The 27,821-nt window shown below is 32.8% G+C and overlaps 2 protein-coding genes and 1 long non-coding RNA gene across 3 annotated transcripts; 1 reads left to right on the top strand and 2 right to left on the bottom strand.

The window, feature by feature from the left end:
- Positions 1 to 11,952: 11,952 nt before the first annotated feature.
- On the top strand, positions 11,953 to 18,148 carry LOC140745114 (uncharacterized). Its single transcript, XM_073076887.1, has 3 exons — positions 11,953 to 12,119; positions 12,716 to 12,833; positions 17,991 to 18,148. Exons 1-3 carry the CDS (start codon positions 12,036 to 12,038, stop codon positions 18,146 to 18,148), a joined length of 360 nt encoding a protein of 119 aa, XP_072932988.1. The 5' UTR covers positions 11,953 to 12,035.
- A 2,038-nt stretch (positions 18,149 to 20,186) lies between these two features.
- On the bottom strand, positions 20,187 to 21,253 carry LOC140744652 (uncharacterized). Its single transcript, XR_012102569.1, has 2 exons — positions 20,959 to 21,253; positions 20,187 to 20,507 (listed from the first exon to the last, which is right to left on the bottom strand). It is a non-coding gene; the product is annotated as an uncharacterized LOC140744652 (long non-coding RNA).
- A 652-nt stretch (positions 21,254 to 21,905) lies between these two features.
- Positions 21,906 to 24,393, bottom strand: Mor (moricin). The gene is made up of 4 exons (XM_073076886.1): positions 24,261 to 24,393; positions 23,821 to 23,893; positions 22,926 to 23,065; positions 21,906 to 22,038 (listed from the first exon to the last, which is right to left on the bottom strand). The coding sequence occupies exons 1-4, from the start codon at positions 24,372 to 24,374 to the stop codon at positions 21,958 to 21,960; spliced, it is 408 nt and encodes a 135-aa protein (XP_072932987.1). The 5' UTR covers positions 24,375 to 24,393; the 3' UTR covers positions 21,906 to 21,957.
- Between the last annotated feature and the right edge of the window lie 3,428 nt (positions 24,394 to 27,821).

Here is a 27,821-nt window from a genome sequence, read left to right as displayed (position 1 = left end):
TAAACGCTGTTGTGTTGTGGTGTGAAGCGTATGGTAAAGGAGATATACTTTTTCGAGTCGTTCCAGCTTAATCTTCAGGGGTAGCCGCGCATCTGTTGACCTCGGTTGACCTATTCTTATCTGTAAACATATTAATGTTAAAATTGCACGCTTACCATATTAGCCAATCTCGAATCTCAGGTCTGCTGGAAGAAATTTCTTTAGAAATAAGTAGTGCCTTTGCACAAAATTTTAGATATAGCTCTCTTTTGTGTTGTATTTTAGTGTGCATAAATAAGGATAACTTTTATTTACAATAGAAAAGATAAATAATTAAATTACTTAAACATAATCTACAATTTTAAATTTAAAAAATAAATAATAACAAAATTAAACTTATAAAATAAAAACGTCGTCCAAACCCTTTCTTGTGACATAGTGCCCAGGACACTGGCAGCGTTACCTCGCTATACAGCGAGGCTATTTTTTTGTGCGAAATAGCTGCCAGCCCTCTGGTCACCCGATGCGAGGATAAGTCTGTAGGACATGTCTTTCACAATTTTTTTCATATCAGCCGACCACGCACCCAACGTCTCAGTTGCAAGCGCCGCAAATTAATTTGTGCATAAATTAATTAATATATAAATAAATAAAGGGTTCTACCACCTTCTAACAATATCATGTGATAACTATTACTAGTGTAACTATATTTTCACGATTTAATGTAATCAGCATGAAATCCTGAAAATAAAGTTCGTAAAAAAGTAGTAAGTTAAAAATATTGTTGCTGTGATCAGAAAAAAGTTATTTAAGCCCTCAATAAAATTTTAGTAAAAGTACCGCCCTGAAATATTCATGTAATTAGATTCTTAAATTTATTGCTTACTTTAAAGGCTCTTATAGGCTGTACACGTCCAGACTAATATTTAATTGTGTACTAGCTTATACCACGACTTTCTCTGTGTACTGGTTAATTTGTCATAATGTAGAAAGAAGAACTGTACCATTAGTATGAGTTTTTACGTTTTTACAAAAATGACTATTTTTGTATTTGGGTACGCATTTATCCAAACATTTCCAATCAACGCCCCTAACGGACTGAAACAGAACGAATTGGAAATGTATGGGAAATACGTAAAAAAATACATAAGTCATTTTTGTAAAAACTCATACTAACTAACTACGTACTGATCGACTGTCTTATTTTTGCTGCCTAAAGATTACTTACGTTATATCTAACGTTAATTATCGTCAATTTATCAATTGAATGAAATCGACCATTTTTTAACAACTTTAATTGTAGTATCTCTTGTTACAAATTGCTTACTCTTATTCCTTAAAGGCATATTAATGAATCCTAATTAAATGCTAATTAAGAAAGCTTCAAGATCAAGATTTAGTAATTCCGTTTTACAATTTCAGTGTTAATTTTAAAAGACGTTGTAAAGTCTAATTACAGCTGTATCCGTGTACCAATTTTCCGTGAGTTGTATTTTCTTCGCATAAATTGCCTGCCGGTTTCGTGCCTCCGATCCATTTACCCTAATAAATTAAATTATTATGAAAGATGTTTTTGTTACTAATTTTATTTTGAAGAAGTAATCTAAATATATATAACTCAAAGGTGACTGACTGACATTTATTTATTTATTTATTTATTGTTAATTAGAACGATACATGAATCACTTACACTAATTAACATGTCAAATTCAATGTCATAAAACAGAAGACTTTATTAAATCGAATAAAACATTTATATAATACATAGAGATCTATCAACGCACAGTCCAAACCATTGGACGGATCGGGCTGAAATTTGGCATGCAGGTAGATGTTATGACGTAGGCATCCGCTAAGAAAGGATTTTTATCAATTCTACCCCTAAGGGGATAAAATAGGGGATGAAAATATTACTTCGTAACGCGAGCGAAGCCGCGGGCAAAACCTCGTTTTTAATATAATCAATCTATGCGTGAATTTTGGGTATGCCAACCTACAATCTATTAACCTTGTTATATATAACTTTGTTCTATTAAACTAGTTATCCTTTCAATCGAGTAATAATTTCATATCTCTTGGGAGTGATAAATCGATTTGGGTATTCGGTTGACCAGCTAGACGTAATGTACACAATTCAAAATACACAGTGCTCGTATTCATATTAATAATCAGCAATTAATACACATTTCAGCAATATTAGTAATACTGCAATTATTAATAATATGTTAGATGAGAAGTAACCTATGGAAATCACAAATAAACAACGTAAGTAAAATATTCTTTACATTTAATCATTTCGGACAGTTAAAACATTTCTTAGCCGACTTCCGATAGAAGAAAGGTTGTGTTTAAGTGATTATCAAGCTTTTTTAAACTATACTTATATTCTTATGTGAATACTCTAACTATACTTATATTCGTATGTGCTTTAAGGTTATTTATTGGATTGAGAACATGCAAGTTGCATTTAGATTCTAAAGAGAGGGGGTATATCTCTCTGTAGATTTGAGTTGTAGCAATTATCTCGGCATCAAAATTACGGCATATGTACGGATAGTAATTATCAACACACTTACGATGAAAATTGGCAGCGTTCTCAAAGTCTGTTTCCTGACAGGTGTAATCCGAAACTGTTCAAAGTAAGAGTGAATATACCATGTGCGCTTTACGACGTTGCAATTGACTTACTTAAAGATAGATGCGTTACTTTTTTATAATATAGGACTACCAGACAAATATTCAGTCCACCTTGAGGCAAGTGGCTACTACCGCTCATGGACTTCTGTAATCAATCCCAGTTATGAGTATACTTCTACCTTAGGTTCGCCACAGACGCGCCGCTGAGGACAAAGCTAGAATATTATGACCCCTTATGACACCCTTCAAACCAGAATAGAGTTTAACAGAAATATGAGTGAGTTTAAACATATCACCGCCTAACTTTGACTATAGAGAAGATGAGTTGCATTAGCCAACTAATTACATTAAAACATCTATATATTTTTACAAGAACGTATCATTCATTTTTATCGTGTAATTTTATAACCTCTAGTTACCAAAGATCTAAGACTGGTTAATTTTAATTAAATTGGCCGTAAGTTACGAGCTCATAACTTATTAAGGAGACGGCAAACGGTTAAACTTTCAGGAACATCTTGTTAGAACATATTGGTAATATCGTTGGATGGAACTGATGTTACCGTCTATTAATTATACAATTAAAGTGATTAATAGCTGAGATAAAATGAGATGGAAGGAGCGAGAGTGCGTCTGTCTTCTTAACATTTTTAAAATTATTTACGTAATCTACATGGATAACTAATAAGTCTAATAACTGTTACAAATAATATTTTTACTGAACATATGGGATAAAAAATACACTTTCTACACTTACAGGCCCACAGTAGGATTCCCTGTGTCGTGGGTGCCATGGACACACATAAATACAAATAAACAAACACCCAGACCCAGAAATATAAATTAATCATTTAGATATCTGTCTGGCCGGGGATCGAACCCGGGACCCTCTGAGCGTCAGACCGGTGTGGTAACCGCTCCACCACGCGGGTCGTCAATATAATAATATCTAAGGTGGTAGAACCATTTTAACAAAACGCGGATTTTTCTGTCAAAAATATAAAATAAAATAAAAATACCATTAAAATACATGTTCGTATTGTAAGTCCGTATCGAATATATGAAAGAGTTTCAATATATAGCTCTTTAAAATTGTAGCTTAGGAAGCTGGAAAAAGTATTGGGCGTGAATAAAGGTTTGCGACATGTCATAGTCGTGGGACTTAGTTGTTGTTTCATTCCCAGTATGATTCACAATACAAGTCAAAACTTGATTGATTTGACAACTATTATATAAGCCTACTAGCTTTTGCCCGCGGCTTCGCCCGCGTTTAAAAGAAAATAATATAACATACTAACATACATTAAACTGAAAATTCGTACCTCAACTTTGCTAAAGATCACTTGGTCAAATGCATAGTTTTACGAATCAATCCTTACTAATATCGATTAAAATAATCGATGTTTTGGGTCCAAAAGATCGATTCTCCGATTAATCGATCTTAGATCGCCATCCCTAGTTCCCGTAGGATTTCCGGGATAAAAACTATCCTATGTCCTTTCTCGAGCCTCAGACTATCTTTGTACAAAATTTCATTAAAATCGGTTCAGTGGTTTAGGCGTGAAGAAAAGACAACCAGACAGACAGACAGACAGACAGACAGAGTTACTTTTGGATTTATAATATTAATATTAGTAAGGATAAGGATTTTTAATTTTAGTAGATAAAAAGATTCAACACTACGAGATTGAGAAGACGTGACGATGTGCTAATTAACTGGTAGGAGCCATAATACTGTCAGGCTACAACCGTTGTAAAGGTTTTCTTGAGAGATGGGCGGACTCATGAAGCTATGTCATTCAAAGAATCTCGTAGCGAATCAATTGGCGCAGCTTATGATGAAGCACGAAATGTAATTATTTACAGTATTATTTACATATATTTTTTACATATATTTTCAGTATTATTTACATGTATTTTTTACATTATTATTTACAGTATTATAATTATTTATAGTTCATTTTAATAAATTAATCTTTTTTTTTTATTTTATGACAGAAATCTTTCCATCGAGCCTTATATGACGCCTTTACGTTTTTTTATGAATTTATGAAGATAATGGAGAAGCTGAGTAATGAAAAGGTTCAAAGAATGGTCAAGCAGCAACAGTTAAAAGCCGAATGGAAAAATAAAAATATTGTAAAAAAATAATTAGTCACATTATTTTAATGTCAAAATTAAAATTTACATTTTTATTTAAAAAAAAAACGTATAAATTTCGAAGTATTTATTCTTGGTTGTTTAACACGACGAAACAAAAAATCGTTTCAAAATTTGATCTATTCCAGCTGTTAATTAAATATTTTTACTTTTTTTTTATTTTTATTTTACACCGTGCATTTTTTCTAAGGGCATTATTCCCGAACTCTATTCCAGCCTAGTTTCAAAGTTCTAAAAGCTATAGATTGTAGTACACATTTTTTTTTTAATTTTTAACGCCCTCGCACAACCCTCTTGGAATTGAATATCATAAAATTAGTTTTTAATAAACTCAAACATGACAATAAAAATATTTTAGCCAAGTTTTAAAGTTCTTAAAGCAATAGATTGGAAGATACAAATTTTTAATATTTTTAACGCCCCCGCACAACCCTCTTAGGGTTGAATATCATAAAATTCATTTTTAGTAAATTCAAACATGCCAAAAGAAATATTCTGGCCAAGTTTCAGAGTTCCAAAAGCTATAGATTGGAAAAAACATTTTTTTTTTAATTTTTAACGCCCCCGCACAGCCCTCTGGGGGTGAAACATCATAAAATTTGTTCTTAGTAAACTCATAGATGCTAAAAAAATTTTTTGGTCAAGTTTCAGAGTTTTAAAAGCGATAGATTGGAAGATAATTTTTTTTTGATTTTTAACGCCCCCGCACTCCCCTCTGGGGGTGGAATATCATAAAATTAGTTTTTAGTAAATTCAAACATGCCAAAAAGAATATCCTGACTAAGTTTCATACCTATAAGAGCTGTAGTTTTAAAATGTGATTTTTTTTTTAATTAACACCCCCGCAATCCCTCTTGGGGGTGGAATTTCGTAAAATCCGTTCTTAGCTGACCTCTACTCGGTGAAAAGAATATTCCTACCAAATTTCAAGTCTTTAGCTCTAATGGTTCCAGAGATATCGTGATGAGTGACTATATACGTGGAAATCTCTTATATATATATAGAATATAGGTAAGTAAGTACAGTAAAGTGGTCACTGCCCTCATGAACATATGTGTCCCGATTATACATGGGGCTCGATCCCAAAAAGTGCCTCAATAATTTCCATTGATATGATATTTCCATGATAATTAATCTTAAAATTTTAATTAGGTTAACACTATTCCTGTAAATGCAGTTTTGAAAACTCTGGACTATATGTAAAAAATGAGACATTATGAATGTTTAAATAATAGAACTGAGAATTTATTATTATTTATATTAAAGAAGCGGACGAGAATGCAGTCCACCTTAGGTATGAAGTCACTGCTGCTCATGAACAATGACCACTGCTTCTTATGCACATCTAAAATCACTCCCAGATAGAATTGCTACCTTTGGGAACTAAGTTGGAATATCTTAAAGCGTCTTTCCCTAACCACAAACTTCAAATCAGTTCGCAATGATTAAAACTATTGCTATAAGGCAGAAATACGCCCGGCGGTGGAACTACCGGAGTCAAAGTACTAGTTCTACCTTTAAATAATAGCATAATTAGGTTTCTAGACAAACGTCATAATAACACAACGTGGCATTGATATCATGTATCGCCTAATAGCCCAAAACTGTAACGAGTATTAATACATTTTCAATAACAGGTAATCTAAAAAAATGTATTGTATTTTAAAAAGTGGTAAGTAGTAAATAAATACGGATTGTAGTCCCCAATTTGCATACGGCACAGCGGACAAGAGAGGAAATGAATAGCCAATCTATTCGAACGCTTTCACTTAATATAAACGAAACAGTAAATTGAATCAGTGCAGGTAAATGGAAGAAAATATCATTTAATTTATTTCTTATATCAAGCAAACATGTTACCTTCGTGGTTATAGGTTCATAGAATTATGGTATTTAGATACTTATGAAAGGAATAAAAAGCTAATTTCAAGGAATAATTTAATGCCTTTCACTAAGCATGTGTGCGGTTTAATAGCGATTATCAATATTTTAATCCATTAGTATGTACATCTTATGTATATTAGAAATGGATTGTGCAATTATATCACATCCAATATCTTATATTATATTAAGCTTTATCGAATAAATAAGCGTTAGAAATTATATTTTTGTATGCGCTCATTGTACATATTCTAGATGCATACAAAAGCATATGACTTAATGATACATAGGAAGGTATTGTTGTTTTATTCTTAAGCCAAGATATCGAGGACTGTGTTTAAGGATACGTATCGTAGCCCCTCTTGACTTGTAGGTATAGTCCGCGTAAAACTGCTAGTACGCTCTGAATATAGAAATGAATCGCGTTGCCATAGCAAATTGTGTGACTACACCTACTCGCAACAACTTCAGAGGGGACTACCAGTTTGGCGCGAACTATACCTCGATCACACTACAGTGTGATCTGTAGTTTGATCGAAGTATAGTCGTCAAACTGTAGTGTACTACAACCTCACCACAAAGATATTTAGCGGATACACTGTCAGAAAATTGAATAAATTTATTCACATGTATACCAATTTGGCGGCCACATCAACACTATGACCAATACTGAACACATCGCAACCACAACATAGTCACAAGGGACACCGCGCGTGACAAGCCCGCCACTGTATTGCAAACCACAACAGGGATGCTATATGTAATGTATAGAACCGGAATACAATTCGACCATGGTGATATGAGCCACACCAATTCCGAGCGTGAAGACGTACTCACGTTTCTTAAGTATTACTGATGTTACATAAGAAGCGATCATCTTCGTCCTCAGTACCCTTACCATGAGTTTTCAAAACATCCCACAATTTTACGTTACGTTTACTCATTCCATTATTCTGTTCCGTTTGCTTTAGTAGACTGAGTAAACGGAACAATAAGTAAGTACTCAAGTCTTTTTGCCTGCCTAACATGTTCGCAAAAAAGAGAGACAACATAAAGCGCCATTTTGTCAATTTAGACATTTAATGTTACGTTACTGACACTATAGTTCTGATACAATCCGCTAGGGGCGCTGATTGGAAATTGTATGGGCAAAATGTAAACAAATACCAAAACAGTCATATTTGTCAAAACGTAAAAACTCATGGTGAGAGTACAGGAAAGTACCGTGTCTCAACAGGGCAACGTATTCGTCATCGGTTACGCGTAGGACCCCTATAGCATGGAGTTGGTTACAAACGTACATAGACTGAAGTGGCTACTTACTATTAAGTTGTATTTGTGCTCATTTGCTCATTCTTATAAAAAAATACCTCTGGTTGAAGACTTTTTGTCGTTGTGACGAGGTGGTAGGTACATGAATCACTTGAGTGTGGCAAATATATTAAGTGTCTATGTCATATATTATACAAAAACAGACTTAATGTAGTAAGTGATTGATATATTGATATTTATAAATTATCGGTAAATATTGCTAAGTCACTAACGAAAAAAAATAGGCGGTAGTCCATCCTGTCAACCTTCCTCATAATAAATGGCGGGGTGAAATATTACATTTACTTGTTTTCTGTAAAGCTGTCATTCCTCACTCATCTCGTATCGGGAACTAAGTACGAAACTTCCTTACTTAGGAACTTGATTTAAAAGGAATTTTACGTATAAGTAAATTGTTTCTTAATTAATTAATAGGATAATTTATTTTTAACTGCTGGCAATGATTTTATTGAACTGCTTTTTGGTTTAAGTTTGATCTCTCAATCTAAAATTCAAAGTTAAAACTCCAATTTTTCAAACTGTTCTTTCAAAAATACGCATACGCATATTAGATATTATTGAAATTAATTATCACTTATTTGAATTTTAATGTTATGTATACCACTTATTGAATATAAGGAAATTCATACGGCTGAGATTTCTTTAAAGAAAATGTTCAAAAAGGATGAAAGATTTTCCAATCCAAAATAGTAGCAAATAACAGCATTAGGAGCAGTAATTACTCAAAAGAATATTCTTCAAACTTGCGAGGCCTTTCGATTTTATTTCCTTATTATTTTATTAGAGATTCCTCGCTCCAAGTTACTAACAGCCGATAAACAGCAGGATTGTAGATTAAGCCCACCCGTTGTATTTTTAGTAGCATTATTTTGTTCCGTTCCTTTTCATCTCTGTTAGGTTTTCGTATCTTACAAGCAATCTGGATATTTTCGGAAAAAGCAGACCCTGTTCTGTTATAGCATAATTATACGTTTTACTTATCTAATTTCTTTCATTTACCTAACACGATGTCTAGGTGGAAAAAGTATTCTTATTTGTCAGGGTTAACTGCGCAATAATAACTTTGTTTTTTTATACCTAGTATAGGAGTAGCAGACGAGCATGCAGTCCACCTGAAGGTAAGTGGCTACTGCCGCCCATGGACATCTGTAATCAACCCCAGATAGGATTAGATATTCCTACCTGAGGTCGGCCACAGATGCGCCGCTACCCCTGAGGACTAAGCTGGAACGCCTAGGAAAAGTATGTCTCCCTTACCACACCCTTCAAAACGGAACACAGCAGCGCCTAATACTGCTGTTATTAGGCAGAAATAGGTGTGGCGGTGGTGCCACCGGAGTCGAACCACAAAAGGTTGTACCACCTACAAAACTACGAATTCACTTCGAACTTCACTACGAATACAATTTTATTAATTACCTAATAATTGAACTTGAGAAGTAGGACTCGAAAGAACTAATTTAATTACGATAATGAACGTGACCGGCGTTGAGAAGCTGGATAAGAACTTTGATTAAATTATTAGGTTATGTACCGATACCTACGTTTTATTAGCAACATTACTCGAAGCCAAGAAAAAATTTTATTTAAATACATTTTTACTTTAAAAAATCTTTTATTACGTTACGTTACATTTTTGGCGAATGTAAATTAATGTGACAATTTATATTTTTCACCTATCTCTGTTTAATAACAGCAACGCTGCTGTGTTCTGGTTTAAAGGATGTGGTAATGGAGACGTACTTCACCGAGGCATTCCAGCTTAGTCTTCAGGAGTAGTGGCGCATATATGCCTGACCTCCGGTAGGTAACTAATGCTATCCGTGGTTGATTACAGATGTTCATGGGCAGCAGTATCAATTACCATCAGGTGGATCGCATGCTCGTGTGCTACTCCTATATTATAAAAACGTAAACAAGAAATATTAATATGTCGTTTTTTTCAAACCTAATTTGATATTTCTCATAGCAAACTTTTTAATTACGTACTTACCACAGACCTATATCTAAATAGATGACACATGTACCTTTATTTGTATGAAAACCAAGCGTGCCACTTTTTTCCGATCGACTGACACTTGTCAAGAACGTTTTAGAGATGATGGATATAGAATTCTCCGTCAAATAGAAAATCGATACAAAAGTCGTGTCGATTATTCTATAAAAATCGATTTTGAAATCGAAAATTCGAAAAAATTAAAAAAAAAGGAAAAGTTGAGCAGAAAAAAAATCTGAAATGATCGATGTTCAAGAAATTGATCGACTAGATTTATTTTACTAGTGCTCTGCGAATGTTGTACGAATGCGTGCCATTGTATACGAGTAAATGGTTAAAAAATAAAAACATGTTTTTTTTAAAATTTTATCTTATTTTGTACAAAATTGTGGTAGAAAATAGAAAAATCTCTCTAATTACACATTGGAAATAAAAAAAAACCTTACAGTGATTAAAGTATTTTTTTATATAAATTTAATTTACTGATACAAAACATAGATACATCAATACCTTATACAAAGTTGTAAAGATATCGCTATTAGATTGAGATGCGTCGATGTTGCGTTGGCGTACTCGTAATCACGTAACACATGAAAAAATCCGCCGAAATGACCACGACAACTCAGAGATACCATATTTGATAATTATGTTATAAATTATTTGATTTTTTTATACTAAAAAATTAATCTTCTATCTGGAAATGATCCAGCCATAATGAATTCATTAAAATGAGCAGAGCAAATTACGTTTTGTTTGATTGGGACCAATATTTATGCCAGGTCTTTAATCCATCTCTCTTTAACCTTGACATCACTTGGAAACCTGTAAATTTAATGGTAAGTATTTTGAACAAAATAACTAAACATAATCATGTAATTAAAACAAAAATGTAATTAAAAAATACTTAAACGTTGCACGGATAACCATTCAGTTAAATAGTTACAAAATATTTATTAAGCAAATATAATTCATCCATTTCCAAAATCGATTAAATAATCGAGAACGAGAAACTGGCATTTACAACACCAGTTACTCAATTTGAAATAACCAATGACAATTGTCTTTGAGCGACGAGAGCAAATATCGATCGTTTTACTTTTCATTGCGGGTTTTAATACATAAGCTTTACAACTTTATAACCAAAACTGGCAATGTACTATAAATTATGAAAAACACATTCGGTTACTAGTTGTCTTTGTAAAACCACAACAAATTTTTAATAATTGATTATAAAATAAATCATACATATTTTAAGTAAAATATTACCGTCCCATAAAAGGAAATATTTTCTTTATCGCTGCAATATTTTCTTGTGGAATTTGTACAATTTATTACCGCGCAATTCGGCATATTTATTGATGTTAATTGACATCCGATGTCAACAAATGTTACTTTCGGACTAAATGACATTTCATCAAAGTGAGTTGAATCCACCTCCTTATTTAAATAAATAAGGAGGTGGATTCAACTAAATCGTACACATGCGGGATCTATTTAGATATAGGTCTCTGGTACTTACACTTACATACATTGCTCATCGCAAATAAGTTTATTAATGGTATATATTTTTTTGTTTTATTACTAACGTCAAATTATTCGAAAAGTAAGTATCCAAGGTTGTGATAAGTAATAAAAAGCAAAGCATAAATTATAACTTGTATTAATTGCGGTTCCTAAATAATAGAAAACATATAATATATTATGCTGCAGTTGGGAACAAGCTTGACACAAGAAAGTAATTTATAGTACGTAGCAGGAGAACATTGTTAGAAATTTCTAATACTTATAATTAATCACACGCTCTCACTATTTCGTAAAAACATTTCTGCACATTTTACAATACAATACCTACTGGCTGAATGAAATGTTTTAAATTTGCTTTTTCATCCTTAAGAAAAATAAATGGCGCGAAAGTCAAGACAAGATGGCGCATTACAATTGAACCAATATTATTAGACCATTTTTACTTCAATAAGTTAATGTTGTGATTTAATTTCATTGAACTATTGGAGGTGATATTGGATATTAGAAAATAATAATTTTCAGCACAATGTTTTCACCAGAAGACCAACAAATTGAAATATGCTTGCTAAAATCGAATTTGGAAGAAATTGAAAATGGCTTGATTGTTCAGGTATGGGTAAACAAAGTTCTAAAAACAAATAACGGCGTGTCATAAAAATGATTACTCCTTTATAATTAGTAATTTAATGAATGCCAAGAAATTGTGACATAATATAAGTGACAATATAACACTGTGAGAAAGAAAGGGGGCACAGATAAGTCTAAATTATTATTACTTTAATCATTGACATAAACTAATCTCATTGACTTTAATTAAAATATTTCGATTTTTAAAGAGTCCATAATTATTTTATTACATTAATTTCTAAGGTGTTTTTAGCATTTTAGTATATTTTTTTTAATAAAATGCTAATGTTCGTATTTTATACTTACTATTTTATATTTGCCAGTATAAGTGATATTAAAACATGTTTAAGATGAGTACCTATGACTCAACGGATAGATATTGTACACACCTAAACCAATTTTAACGAAAACACAACATACTTTACCTGCTTAATGAACCGGGAACAGTACCCTTACCGTAGTAACAAATACCAAAACAGTCATATTTGTCGAAACATAAAAACTCCTGGTAAGGGTACAGGAATGAACGTAGGCAGAACCACACAGAAAAGCACGTATAAATATTTCAGTGTGTTTCAGCATTCCGCCCTGCCAGCACTGGAAGTGGAAAATGAATTGAAATACCGGGAAACGATGACCGCCTTGAGAGTCGTTCGTTCTTTAAACTCTCAAATAGAGCAGCTCAAACAAGAAAGTGGTTTGTATATTTAGTTTAGGTTAATACGTTTTTCATCTAAAATGAAAATTGGATATGACGTTCTGCGTATCATTATATTTTTTATTTCTTTATTATCTAACAGCAATAAATAAGACATTTTGACTACATATTCAAGATATTGTAAATTAAGTAATAGGTAATCATAATAATTATCATAGTACACTACGACAGGGTTCCGTATTCGATTCCTGGCCGTTCAGAATTAAAATAGAAATAAATATCTGAATAATTCGACACATTCCAAGCATAGGCAATTTCTCAATTTATAATTATTAAGACTGGGCACGACACTCGACGAGAATCTAATTTACAGACAAGAAGTTTGTAATACCTAATTAGGTATTCCATTCTTCGCCTAATTTTTTTCCAATTTCTAAAGTTTTACCTCGCATTACGTAAAACTTGTATGAAACCACTTTACAAATTCATTAACAACAAAAAAATAAAATATAACTTTATAAAACATATGCAATAAATAATTAAAACTAAAATAAAAAAAAAACGCAAAAGTAATCTACATAAACAATAACTTTGTAAACTAAAACCCGCCTACCTAAAAATAACTCCCTAGAAAGTATGATATAAGAAAATATTCTAATATTGATATTTAGATAGCCTTTGTTGTCGTCTTGCCCTAGTTTAAAGATTAACCCTTAGGATAAAGTGGCATACAACCACAGTAATCCTTTGAACATAACTATGAGCTATGAGCGTGTTTATGAGTGTAGAATGCATAATTTATTTAAAAAAATACGTTTCTGCAATAAATATACAGACAAAACTAATTTTAATTAAATTATTATCAATTAAGTACAACGTGTTTGCTTTAGATATTCTATCTATCTTATTTGATCACATGCGGAAAAACCTGCCCATAATGCAATATTGTTAGTTTATTAGTAATTAGTGCGTTGCGTTTTTTCTTCGATTAAAATGCAATTCAACCACAAATATATAATTACGATCAAGAGACTATTCTGGAATGAGTGTATTGCATATTTTAAAGATTTTAATTCACCTGCCTGAACAAACTATGAGTTTCTGTACTTGTGAAGTTTTAAAAGATGCATGAAGTTTAGCAATCGACACATGTGGTCGGCCAGTAGATAGTAGGTTTACGACGACGAGATAGAACATAAACACGTTTATATTTATGTCTTTAGCTTTAAGCGAGAATAAAGTTAATCATCACGCTAAAGGACATTACGCTACACACGATGGGTACTCAATTACCTATAAAATAGGAGCTCGAATTTATGAGTGGAGTGAGTCCCGACGATAAACACCAGAGCATCAACCGCTAAGCTCCTTTTACAGACAATCACTGCCATTATAGCTCACGCTGGCTTGTACGACCGCATGAAAAACGATAAACTAGTCAACAAGTACAAAAACGTGAAAAATTGAGATAAAGCTCGTAAAAATAAGGAGATAGGTCATTCGATTTAGAATGACGGATAGAGAAATTTATTTCAAGGATTTTACAGTACATAAAATTATAAATTTTTGACAAAATTAACATGAAATAAATATGACTTCAATTTTTCCGTTAACAACCAAAAAAATATTAGAAGTTAAGAAATTTGACTTATTAATACAAATTAATCTGTTGTAGATATCATTAACATGTGATTTGAAGATAGGTACCTTCTACGAGTATATTGCAACAATTAAATTACTTGTATTAACTACTAGACCGCAAAGAATCGTGATAATTACGTGCGATTAAGCGAGGAATTTATGTTTTATAAAATTATAAAGATTTATAAAGCAGTTCAAAATTGGTGAATTTGTGATAAGTGATAATATAATAACTGTAAAGCTGTAAAGCTGTGTTCAAAAAGCTTGTCCGAGAACATTATTTAAATTCCTCATCGAACTCGTAATCTCCTGTTGTTACTATTTATGTGTATTTATTTAATTATATATATAATATTTATAATTATGTATTTATATATAGGTATATATACATACATATCTATAGATATATATGTATATATATATATATATATATATAATAATCTATACTTATTAAATCATTTTAATATGTATTTTTTCTTACTTCTCATACATATTTATAATATCTGCTGTTTTCATTATTGTTTGTCGTTTATTTTTTCTTTTGTTGCTTTGTAACACCTGCTGCAAATTCTCTACATCCACCCAGGGTTGACTGGTAGAGAATGCCATGAGGCATTATGTTTGCCCTTTTGTACATTTCTTTTTAGAGGTGATGCAATAAATAAAATTTTAAATAAATAAATAAATAGCAGTCTACAACTGCTATGTTCGGGTACTGCTATGTAGTAAGATCTTAATTCGTTATTCAATTTTCTACTCCACCGAGAATGTAAATAGATTTTTTGGCGATAGACTGAATATTTAAACACTAGGCAAGCGAGTCACAGGGTAACTAGATATAAATTAACGTTTTTAATGTATACTTCTAGCCAAAAATCACGGTCATATTTATTTAAGTTTTTATGTGGTCTGATTTTCCGGTTATCCTTTCGCGATAAGACGTGCTCCTTACTCGGGTATGTAGAGATAAGAAAGAACTCAGAAAGCCTTACCGCGTATGTGAGATACTTTCTGAAGAACGAAAAAGTTTGGGTATCTAATAGCAAGTTTTGTAAGAGCCTTAGGCATAAAAGTAATAAAGTATCGAGGTTTGAAGTTTTGCCTATTTTTTGACTTAGGGAAGAACATATTATGTATTTTTTTATCAAATAGAGATATAAAGACTATAAACATTACCCGGGGTTCAAATCCCAGGCACGCACCTCTGATTTTTCGAAATTATGTGCATATTAGAAATTAATTACCACTTGCTAAAAACGGTGAAGGAAAACATCGTGAGGAAACTTGCATACCTGGACGATTTATATTAAAAATAAATCTCAAAGGTATGTGAAGTCTACCAATACGCACTTGGCCAACGCGGTGGACTATGGCCTAATCCTACTCATTCTGAGAGGAGCCCCGTGCCCAGCAGTGGAACAATAATGGGTTGATGATGATCATGCTGATGATGTTGTATTGACAAGATAAATGTATATTTCGTATACTGTTTATAAATGAACCAAATTCTGTTATTTCATTTCACGTACGTACGAGGCAGGTAGTATAATACGGTAAAGTATTTCGAAGTTAGTTAAGCCGCAAGCCCTTGAAATACTCCACGATTTATTATAATACTTTTCCTAAGTAGATAGTTGTCTACATTTAGAATACAGTTTTTAATAATATTATGTTGGAAATAAAATCATAGCACGTATTAGGTAACAACGTAGTGTAGTTAAAGTAACTCGCATTAAAAAAATGTTCAAACTAAGAAAACGTATAATTTTTAAGTATTAATTAATTATCCAATATTTTCAATTAATTATCCAATATTCTTAATTTATATTTGCAACTATTTTCGTAATCATTATGGTTCATAATTGGCTTTCGTATAGTCCGCGCCAAGCTGCTAGTCCGCTCTTAAGTTGTTGCGAGCAGTTGTAGTCATACCATTTGCTATGGCGACACGATTCATTTCTATATTCAGAACAGACTAGCAGTTTTACGTGGACTATAATAAAACAAAATTCATTAACAATTCTACATTAAGTTTAACAACATAGCTCAGGGGTTCCCAAAGTGTGCGCCGCGGCGCCCTGGTGCGCCGTAGAAAGTAAAGAGGGGCGCCGTGAGTCGATCTTCTAATCATTGGACACCACAAATATTGGCGTTTTGCTCATCGATTCAAAATGAATATCCAAATTTAACATCCAAAGCATTAAAAATTTTCATTCCGTTTGCAACATCATATCTATGTGAAGCTGGGTTTTCAGCTGTAGCTGTGATAAAGAACAAATATCGCTAAGGATCAATGTGGAGCAAGAAATGAGAATAGCAGTGTCAAGTGATATTCCCCGCTTTGAAAAACTGTGCGGAGATCACTTAGCTCACCCTTCACATTGATTTGACTGAATAAATATAATTTCATATTGTGGTGTTTTAAATTCGTTTCGATCAACCTAAGGTAACTACTATTATTGTAGTTACCTATTTCTTTCGACTGTCTTCTTCAAATAGTTAGCTAGGACAGGGCACAGGGCTGTCCCTGTAGTTCCGGGACTAGAATAGGGCTACGGTACCCCCTGCCTGTCGTAGGAGGCGACTAAAAGGGGGCTTCCGGGGTTGCGGACGGCAAGAGTGGGAGCTCGAACCGTCCAGCAAGCGACCCCAGGAAGGACGGCGGTATGTGTGGTCGCATACCGTCGTAAACACTACGTGGTGTGGGAGGAGCGAAAACTGCTCCCCCAGGGTAGAGCCCGTTGGGCATCGCGCTTGGAGGGCTCCGGTTGTGTTCCGTCGGAGATCCCGGAGTTCTCCAACAAGCGTTGAGGACGGCCACCGGGGGAGTTTTAGTGCCGTAAAAATCCCACATAACCCGGCGTCGCTCCCACGTCGTCGGGTGCCTTTTGAAGGTTTCCCCCTCGAGAAGAAAAAAAAAAGGACGGCACAGGGCGCCGTGAAAGAATATTAAACTAGTAACTGCGCCGCGGGTTACAAAAGATTGGGAACCCCTGACATAGCTGATGGAATATTGTTGTAGCATCCGAACATCTAAAGTTGTCAAAGTAGTTTGTGCAGATAATAAAGTTTGGAACAGCGCGGAAACTGTAAGTGCTGTTTTAATTATTGGTAACATTATATAACTATTTGTCACTCCAAGTTGCATGAAAATGTTTCGCAGAACTCTTACTACCGTCTATTTCTGCTTTAAGTACCACATTTTCCGTGGCAAACATATTAAACGCGATTTAGACATACCCGAATAGTAATCCTAATGGTACCATATATCCTTATGAGTCCATGTGTAAGTGCTGTTGAAATGCAGGACTAAATACTTCATTTTCAAATACTTCATTTTCATATAAATTTTACTATGTCATTCAAATTCACACAGCAGCAATGTTGGTAGCTGGTACTCGTACATCCAATAGGCATTGCGACGGCCCCGGGCGTATTGGAGCCTCGAAGATTAAAAACAGCAATGATTGTGTGTTACAAAACAAAGCATTTACTGAACTGTAATTATATTAAATTCCTGTACATAGCTGTACTTCTATATACATATACTTGCAGTTCGGCTAACTGCCAAACGCATGCAACTAAAGCGACAATGCGAAGACATTAGCCGAGAGTTGGAGAGAGCGCGCACAAACCGCAACGATCTCGAGAATTTATTAAAGCAGGAAGAACACGACACAGAACAAGAAATGTATGTTCTTTGTTTAATATAATAGTAATTAAGATGTTTGTTGTGCACAGTAAACACTCGTATGTCTCTATTATTCTTGGAAAAAAGTAAATAAACAACGTCGTACGGTAGGAAACTGTTTAACTCAATGTCAAATAACTCGTGGTAAGTGCAGAGTCTAGCAGCGCAACTGCAAAAGCAAATAGATAAATGGGTGTTGATTATTCAGTGAATTAATTCTTATTATCTTGGTCTCCCTTGTTTCTTTGTCATAAATCGTTTTGCAAATTAAAACCATGTTTTGTAAGTATATCATATTTTCAGACGTAAATACGAAGAAACATTACGTGAGATAGCAGATCGTTTTCGAAAAACACGAGTCTCCTTTGTAAGTCCCTACATAACGAATTCTTTTAAAATGTAACGCAATGATAATTATGAATGTTATAAAGTAGGTATATTTAGTGATAAATCCTAAACGTCTTAAAACTTCCTTGTATATTAGAACGGTGGGCAGGCCGGCTCTTAATTAACTTTGTAAAGTTATTTTAGATTAATCTTCAAAATTAGGTTCCTTTACGTAACGCAATCTTAGATTGGTTAGCGTTTATTATACCCAAAAAACGAACTAGAAGACTAAAGTATACTGACGGAATAAAAATACCATAAAGATACTATAAAAACGTATCCTTTTGTTTTTGTTAGAATGTTAATGAAATAATAGCCGAAATGGAGTCAGTGAACAAAGTGAACATCGATCTACAAAGCGAAGAGAAAAGTCGACAGAGTGAAGTTATTCAGTTGCGACGAGAGCTCGACTTAATTCAAGCTAGTGTGCCGCAAAACCTTCTTGACATCGTGTACTTAACATTTTATTTTTAATATCCTTTTTCTCTTAACTTAATATTATAAATGCAAACGTGAGTTTGTTTGTTATGCTCTCACGTTTTAACTATTCAACCGATCAAAATGAAACATTGCACGTACGCTGTCCGGGATATTTAAAAAAGTACGTTCAATTAAAAAATCTCTAAATTATTAAAATTTGTTTTATAGTTTACAGTTTAGTTTCTTATGAAATCATATTTTTATATTCAAGCACTATATTTCACATTTTTACAGTATATTTCATTTTTAGAAAATCATGGAAAATTGTGGCCTAGCGACTTTGATACGATTTTCTTTCAATTTCTGTCATTTGAAAATAGTATTTTCTATAATTCTATGCATTCTGGTATCCTTATTATCCTGGTCAGAACTTCATGACAACGTTATGAAATCATTCGTTGCCATGTGCACAAGGACATTATCGTGAGCGAAGTCGCGGGTAAAAGCTAGTAAAAGCATATTAACATGTTACATAATATACTCGTATTATAATATTTTTATGGCGTACCTATGTGCACATCATGACAGAAGGTGGAGAAACGAACATAACACAGACTTCATCTGTACTATAGATTAATCCTTCTCATTAAGAGACAGACCACTCAGTCAGATAAATCTAAACCAGGTTTTTTATTTCCAGCGGCCACACTGCGTTGAATGAAAAAATTAAGGCTCTTTCAGCAGAATGTGATGCTTTAAAAGAAAAACGGGATTGTCTCTTAAATGCACGAAACTCCGGTCCTCGTGTCGTTCAAATGGAATATTAAATCATTACTTTTAAATTTGATTTTCGAGCGTGTCTCATTAATATCTAGGACTTATTAATTTATTTTCATTAATTTATCTGTTTCATTAATTAGTATTAAAGTATCAAAGTGATATTTTGTGTAAAATTAAATAAATGTAAGCTAATTTCATTTAACAAGAATTACACTTCTTTGTCAATTATTTGAATAGTAATATCTTAGAATTATTATCAAATTAGCATTATTGCTATGGATGTAACCTTAATATTCGATTTTAAAATGTTAACATTACCAATTCATATTAAATAATTACTAATTTAACGATACTACTTCAATTTCAGCTAAATATGGAGTATTATAATGATTGTTCTTAAATGTATATTCCTTTCATAAAATGTTGTTGTCCTTTCTTTTCATATTTATTGTAATCTAAATAAAAGCCATTACTCAAAACAAGTTTTTATTCCCATAACAATTCGTATGTAATGTATTCTATTCTGTTTTGGCTGGAGTCCAGCTTCTAGTCAACAGTCGCATCTTAGGTCACAGTTTAAGTTTTTGTACACATTTAACGAGAACTCCAAACATTTCATGTAACAAGATATAAAATTAATATAATTCTTCAAATTATTTTATATTTTTTTATTTGGATCTTAAGTTCTAATGCTTATTGTTAGTTGTTGGTGAAGTCTTAGGTTTGCTGCCTCGACCACTGCTCACAGCATGTTGAACGGCACCGAGCACAGCAGCGCCTTGGAAGAATGTATTCTGAAATCAAAATATATTTTAATGGAAGGGTAGCAAGACATTATGTAGTTTGTGTAGCTCACGGTATACTGTTAACCCCAAGTTAGACACGAGTCCTTTATTAGGCCAAACGTATATTATATACATAGATGACCCCAAGAACTAACTAGTTATTAACGTAGTGTATTAATATATCTCCCTTACCCTTTAAACATGAACTCAGTGGCATCGCTATAATGAAGACAAATATGTGAGGTAGTGGTGGAGCCATAGCCCAACTGTACCCTTATAATATTTAAGTGGCAACTGAGCATGCAGTCCATCTGACTTCTGTATTCTATATAAATCAATAATCAACCTAAGATAAATGAGATTCCTATCTGAAGACTGCCACAGATCCGTTTCTTTCCCTTCCAGCGCCATCTGCTACTAGTCTAGTTCTAAAGTTAATGCTTTTAAATCAAATACATACCAAGCCATCTTTAAATTTATGCGTCCATGATTTAGGAGTGGTAGTTGAAACTGTGGGATTTGGTGTAATGACAGCACAGGTTCCCAACGAAATCAACGCTATAAGAACAAAAATAAAGACGGACTTCATTGTGCGTGCGTCACCTAACGTGTTTTATTACGAATGAAATCATCATGTTAAACTCGCAGGGTTTTATACCGCTCAATTGAACAGGAAAAATGCAAAGCCAAAGTCTTACTTCGTGAGGAAATCAAAGTAAGTGAAACATATTTACCCACCACTTGATTTATCTATCTTATCTATATGCAATAATTGTTTAGTAATACGCTTCAATGGTATTCCCCGCCTTTAGCTAACACTGAACACAATTTAATCTTAATTGCGACACCATTAAAAAGAAATTATAACTCATTTAACTCAGCTTGAAGAATTCCAATTTTAATTGGAAGTAGAGGCATTTCTTTTAACTTTGTTGACTGAATTAAAATGTATAATGTAAGTAACATTAAAATAATTATCTGCGCAATAAGTACAGTTTGACAATATATTTACGATCAATCAAGTACAGATAGTGAGATGACCTATTAATTAATTGTTACGTTAAGATATCTCACACTCACTCGTTCGCTTTATTTTGTATTTGCATTTTTAAAAAACTGGAAAAAGGAAAAATGAAAGCATAAAAAAGTTTACATACCATTTTATTACTAAAACATGTCACAATAAATTGTAAGAAATACATACTCGTATCTTAATTGTAATCTTAGTGTTTTTATTCCATAAGATGTTTATATTAACAAATACTTTATTGGCACATATAACTTTATTTACAAGTTGTGGTATATTTACAGTATATGGATTATTAGTACATATTTACACGTATATCGTAAAAACAAGTATAATAAAATTGACTTAGTTCAGTTAAGTACAGTCAGTACAGGATTAGTTAACTTTATCCGTTTAAATTCAAAGGTAAGAGTGTCCAAATTTGTAAATAGGCTAATGTTTTTTCTTGTGATGGAAGAAGCTGTATACATCATGCGCCGTGCTTGCTATATTCACGGCTCGGAGACCTTTGCCCTGGAAAAAGTTATTAGTAAGTATATTCAGATTATTATAAAAGTAAAGAGACATTCTACTATAATCAATACATAAATAGGCTAAGACTAGTTTAGTACTAGTTTAGTTAGACTAGTGTAGTAGATTTTACTTCAAAATATTTATTTTATTATATTTGTTAACCGATTTTTTTTGTTTTATAGTAATTACCTATCATCAATAAAATTACCTCTCTTCACTTAAAGATTTCTAAACCTAGATTTTCATGAAACTGTTACTGTCCGTGGCTCAACAAAACATTAAGACTCATTAATAAATACATATATGTGTTGAGTATTATAAATAACATATTAAAGTAGTAGGTTATCGACCTATATCAGTAGAGCCAATCCCAAAGTAATTAACTCTATACCCTACTTTTAATGACTTACTCTATTGTTATTATAGAAATTCTAGTAAAATAAATGGAGAGTTATTTTCAAACTAGACAATCTACTGAAGTTCTAAAATATTACGATAGAACACACCTGCGACCCCTCTTGTAACCCCGAGAAAATACCTACCTGTAAATTGTCTAAAATACGGAACGTTTTCGATGTTGCCTTCAATAGCTTTTTATATCATTTAATCTTCGATCACTAACAAGAACCATTTAATATAAAATTTAATGTTACATAAATTAATAATTGTTAAGTGCACATATAAAATTAGGTACATTACAACAGCTATTCGATGTATGAAATCCTGAATTTCTGCACTTGACAAACATTTGAAATTGTTAAGTTTGAATAATCACCGAAAGAGTTTTTAGGGGAGTAAATGATATTATTTTAAGGTAAACATAGATGTAGTGTAACGTCGCATTATGTAACAAGAAGCTTGTATAATAGTATAGTAAAATTACTTACAATAACTTGAGCGCCCTTTTTAATTGCCTTCACTGGGATCTTTCCAGGCCTTGCTTCACTATCACCGTGCAGTAATGCAATTATGAACATCACGAAGATTAATATGTTTGAGAACTTCATTATAATTAAATAATTGCTCGCTTCGTAACAAAATTATCTCAGGTTCTGAGTGTAAGTCGTGATTGAATGTGATCGTATGCTGTTTATATATCGTGCGTTGCGTATTAGCAATTTTTCTGCGAAGATAAGTTCGCTGGGACTCTCCCTTATCCCGCTGTTACAACTTATTACTGTTGAAATACACATTGTTACATTGGCGCGCACGAAACGTATTTGACTATGTTATTCTTTGTTCAGTAATGTCTAAAAATAAGTAACGTAATTTAATACACATGGATGTTTTTACCTACGTCACTAGCGTTTCGTGCTCCGGGAACCGATAATTTTCACATATTCGTACTAATTGATGTAATTGGTATGGAAGTATGACGGTAAGTGGCTACTGTCGCCCATGGACATCTGTAATCAACCCCAGATAAGATTAGATATTCCTACCTGAGGTCGGCCACAGATGCGCCGCTACCCCTGAGGACTAAGTTGGAACGCCTCAGAAAAGTCTCCCTTACCACACCCTTCAAACCGGAACACAGCAGCGCTTAACACTGCTGTTATTAGGTAGAAATCGGTATGGCGGTGGTGCCGCCGGAGTTCCACAAAGGGTTCTACAACCTTCAAAATGTGGTGTGATGTGGTGCACATAATAAAATATAGTCATATTTTTTCTAAGTAATTTATTTCTGTCTGCAAATGTACATACACATTTTAAAATGGCAGTGACTTTTATAATTAAGTATTTTCAAGCTTTTTGATCTGAAGTAGTTCATTAATCAGTTACGTTTCCTGTTTTTAACATCGCTGTAAATATCGTGAACTGTTCCCGCGGCGCTAATTACCTCCAGACCCATTTGCTGAAAAATAAACAAAAAATATACACTTACTTATTAACTAGTTATTATAGCTTCCTATATTATAACACACTTATTGGGAAGTCTTTAAAAGTACATACGTGTAGATACATATAGAATTATTTTAGACAATTTTCAAAAGTATGCTAGATGACACACTAAAATTAATATTTGTGACAAAGAGTCGAAGAACTTAATATAAAAAAAATAAATTGAAAGTAAAATATTTTAACAAAATCAATATGATTTTTCATAAGGTTTTTAAAATTATGTTAACCCATTTTTGGTTAAAAAAGCATTAGAATATTTCGAGATACAATAAAGATTTTTTTAATTTGCAAATGAAGTCTAATTTACATACGTAACTTACAATAACTTTGCCACCCTTCTTGATCGCTTTTACATTAATCTTAGGGGCTGCCTCAGTTCCACAAAAGAGTGCGAACACCACCATGATCATGACAAACAATCTTGTTACTTTCATTTTGATTAATTGTACTAATTCTTTCGGTCCAAGTGAAGTCTAAAATACCAATTCTTTTTTTCCAAGTAAAGTCAATAATACACGTTCTGTCCCCAAGAAGTCATACCAAAAGCGTCGCGACAACATGCGATATGCGATATTTAAATACAAAGCCTATATAGCATTTTCCTTAAACAAGGTAACCACTATGGGATTATCCATCGGCATTAAGCTTAGAATAGTTTGCTTTGTACGTGACAGTCCTTTCAATCGATTTTTCCGCTTTATGCAACACGAATTCCACTTGATTATTTAGGGTTCCGTACCCAAAGGGGAAACGAAACCCTACTAAGCCTCCGCTGTCTGTCCATCTGTCACAGAGCTCCGTTGAACCGTTATAGATAAACAGATAACATATTGATATATCCATTATAATAACAATTACTAAAAATAAAACACCCAATCCCTATAAAATAAAATTGTTTTTAGGGCATTTTTCTAACTATTGAACCACAGAACATAGAAGAACAGTTTAAATTTCCATAATACATTTACTGGCATAATAACAAAATTAACAAAACTAAAAATAAAATATTAATAACGTGCGACTCGTACTTGGCCAATTCATTACGTCAGGTGTAATTAATTTTCTTGTTTATAAGGAAGTGATATATTTATTGCGGCCATTGTTAAGCAGTGCATCTGTCGTAGATACTTCATAAGTTTTCGACTCTTGAATTTTAAAATTATATAATTTGTGACGATGAAATTATTTAATCTTATTCTGGTCGTGCTAGCGACGTTTGTCTTAGTATTTAACTTATCAGCGGCTGCCCCCAAAGTCAAAGCTGGAACAGTTATTGTAAGTGTATTTTTATTAAATATCTTGTACTTACAGCATCTTGTTATTTTTTTTTATTTCTCATACGTGCATCTTCTGATTTGGTTATTTGTAATTTTATCGACATATAAGTATATAGACAAATAGACTAGTATTTACATAAGATAAGTAAATGACGCTTCATCAAGCGTTGACACAGTCGTTATCAAACTGACCTTACGATCGAAAAATACCCGTTTAGATTCTCGAATTAGTTTCTTTTTATTTATTTTTTTGTTCAATTACAATGCATTTTATGTCTCATTGTGGTGGTACTTTCGCCCAAATGAGGAAAGGTACGTTTTCATCTCTAGAGGCACCACACTTTATTAAAGCAATGTGAAGGGCTATTGTGTTATACGTTGAAGGGTGTGGTAAAAGAGAGACACTTATCAAAGACATTCAAAACCCTTTACGAGTTTGCTGTTGTCCAAGTGTAGCAGTAGCCACTTACCATCAAGTGGACTACATGTTGGTTTGCTACTCCTATGATATAAAAAGAACTCCGACAAGGTTTACCAACAACAATATACAACTTTGCTATTAGCAATAATTTCTCAAACTTCAGACCACGTTCAACGTTGTTCAAATTTTTACATCGTTAAGTTTTTCACAAACTGTTCGTGTTTATGTTCTATTACTAGTAATACCAGTAATATATGGTAAAATATTGTATGTATTTAGTATGTTATTAATACGTTTATTTTTTTTTCAGAAAGGAGGTTTACGTGCAATAAGTGCGGCAGGAACCGCTCATGATCTATATAAACATGTAAAAGATAAACGTCATCAAGGATAAGCCCATGACATGGACATAATAGCGAAAAGAAATATTACATTTCCTTAATAGTAATGATCTTGTCTCTACAATTGCGATTCAAACTTAATATAGTATAATATTTGTTTTCTCTCATTGTTTCTTTATTTCTACGTTCCTTATATGCGGTGTAGTAAGGAGGACATACATTTCCGAGGCGTTCCAGCTTAGTCCTCAGGAATAGCGTGGCCGTCCTCGGGTAGGTAATGTCTAAAACTATCTGGGGTTGATTGCTGATGTCCATAGCCGGCAGAAGGCACATACCATCACGTGAACTGCTCGTCTGCTTCTGCTACCCAAAAAAACTATAACTTTATTTATTTGGATTATTTGATATTTTCTCTAATTTAAAATAACAAACTAATTTTAAAATCGTTTTTAAACATGAATATTATATGAAAAAAGCATCACTTTAGCGATAAATTATTCCATAAAGTCATTATACTTTTACATTATACATTACATTTGCTAGTCAAGACATTTTAGAGACAAATGAAAACGTTTTAAAAGCACATAATTTGATTAAAATTTGAAAGTTTGCCTTAAAATGTTCATTGTACCGACTCTAGTACTCTAGACTCCGACTCTAAGTATTATCGTCTCGAAAATAACTTGTTGCATTATATTATAATACTTACTAGCTGTAAAAAATATATTTCCATGATATACATTAAATGTGACATTATATACAAAAAAACCTCAAGGTGTGTCATGAAATTGGGCTTAGAAATGTGCCTATATTTTATGGACCTAATATGTCCAAACATAAATTACATATAAAAAATGCAGCAATTTAGTCATAAATTACTTTACATAGTATAACTCATTCATTCAGCGCACATGAAGGACAGACATTTTAGAAAAAAGAGAATACGTTTGAAAAAGGGTATTACAAGATTAGATATTGACAAACTGGCTTAAGATATATCTATGGCGTTATGTACCTAAGATTTGATAATTATTTTTAACACTATAATATTTAGCTAGCAAGCTTGCACATTTATTCGTAACTATATTTGTTTAGCGAAATGTAAGGAAAAAGGCAAAACCTTTAACATAAATTTATAATTAAAAAAATGGGTTAGTCAAAATATATTTATAATATTCTATAGAAGGTCTGCAAAGTAGGGGTACCAAATATTAATTACCTATTATCGGTATACTTTCGAGATCAGAATAATTCTAAATTTTAAAGAAAAATGCTTTTTGTAAAAATAAATTGCCCTTACTTTGTCTCGCCAAACAGAATATGGCAGCGCTCTTAACACTGTTGATATAAAGCAAAAAGTTGTATGGCGGTGCAGTGGTACATCTATAGTCAAACTCTTTAAAATCGAATGTTACGAATATAAGGCTGACAGCTAACGGAGCGTTTGGACGACTAAGTACGTGCCGAGGCTATATAGTAAGAGAAAGAGATCGAAATATTATAGTCATCAACATCGCAGTAACAATAATTTAACAACAATAGATTATTGCGCCGCAGCGGAAATGAATCACACCGCGAAAACTGCAGTTTTAATTTACCTACATTTACATATTCCTACACATGTTCCGGTACCGCATCCACTTCTACGCGCGGCAAAAAAGCCGCTCCGTCAGTTCTGCCTCAGAAAAAATAAGTTTAATGGCGAAGTAGGCGCAATCGGAAAATTGCAACAATGATCTTTTTCTCAATACTTAGTCCTTAATGAGTACATTATTAGAAAGAAAAAACAAACGAATATTTTTATTGATATATTAATAAATCATTATGGAATTAATTGAGTAT

Source organism: Epargyreus clarus, unplaced genomic scaffold, assembly GCF_041222505.1.
Source record: "Epargyreus clarus isolate Ecla_fem2 unplaced genomic scaffold, WU_Ecla_fem_2.2 ptg000009l, whole genome shotgun sequence".
Lineage (NCBI taxonomy): Eukaryota > Metazoa > Arthropoda > Insecta > Lepidoptera > Hesperiidae > Epargyreus > Epargyreus clarus.
The sequence above is the reverse complement of the archived record's forward strand: the minus strand, read 5'-3'. Positions and strand labels throughout refer to the sequence as shown.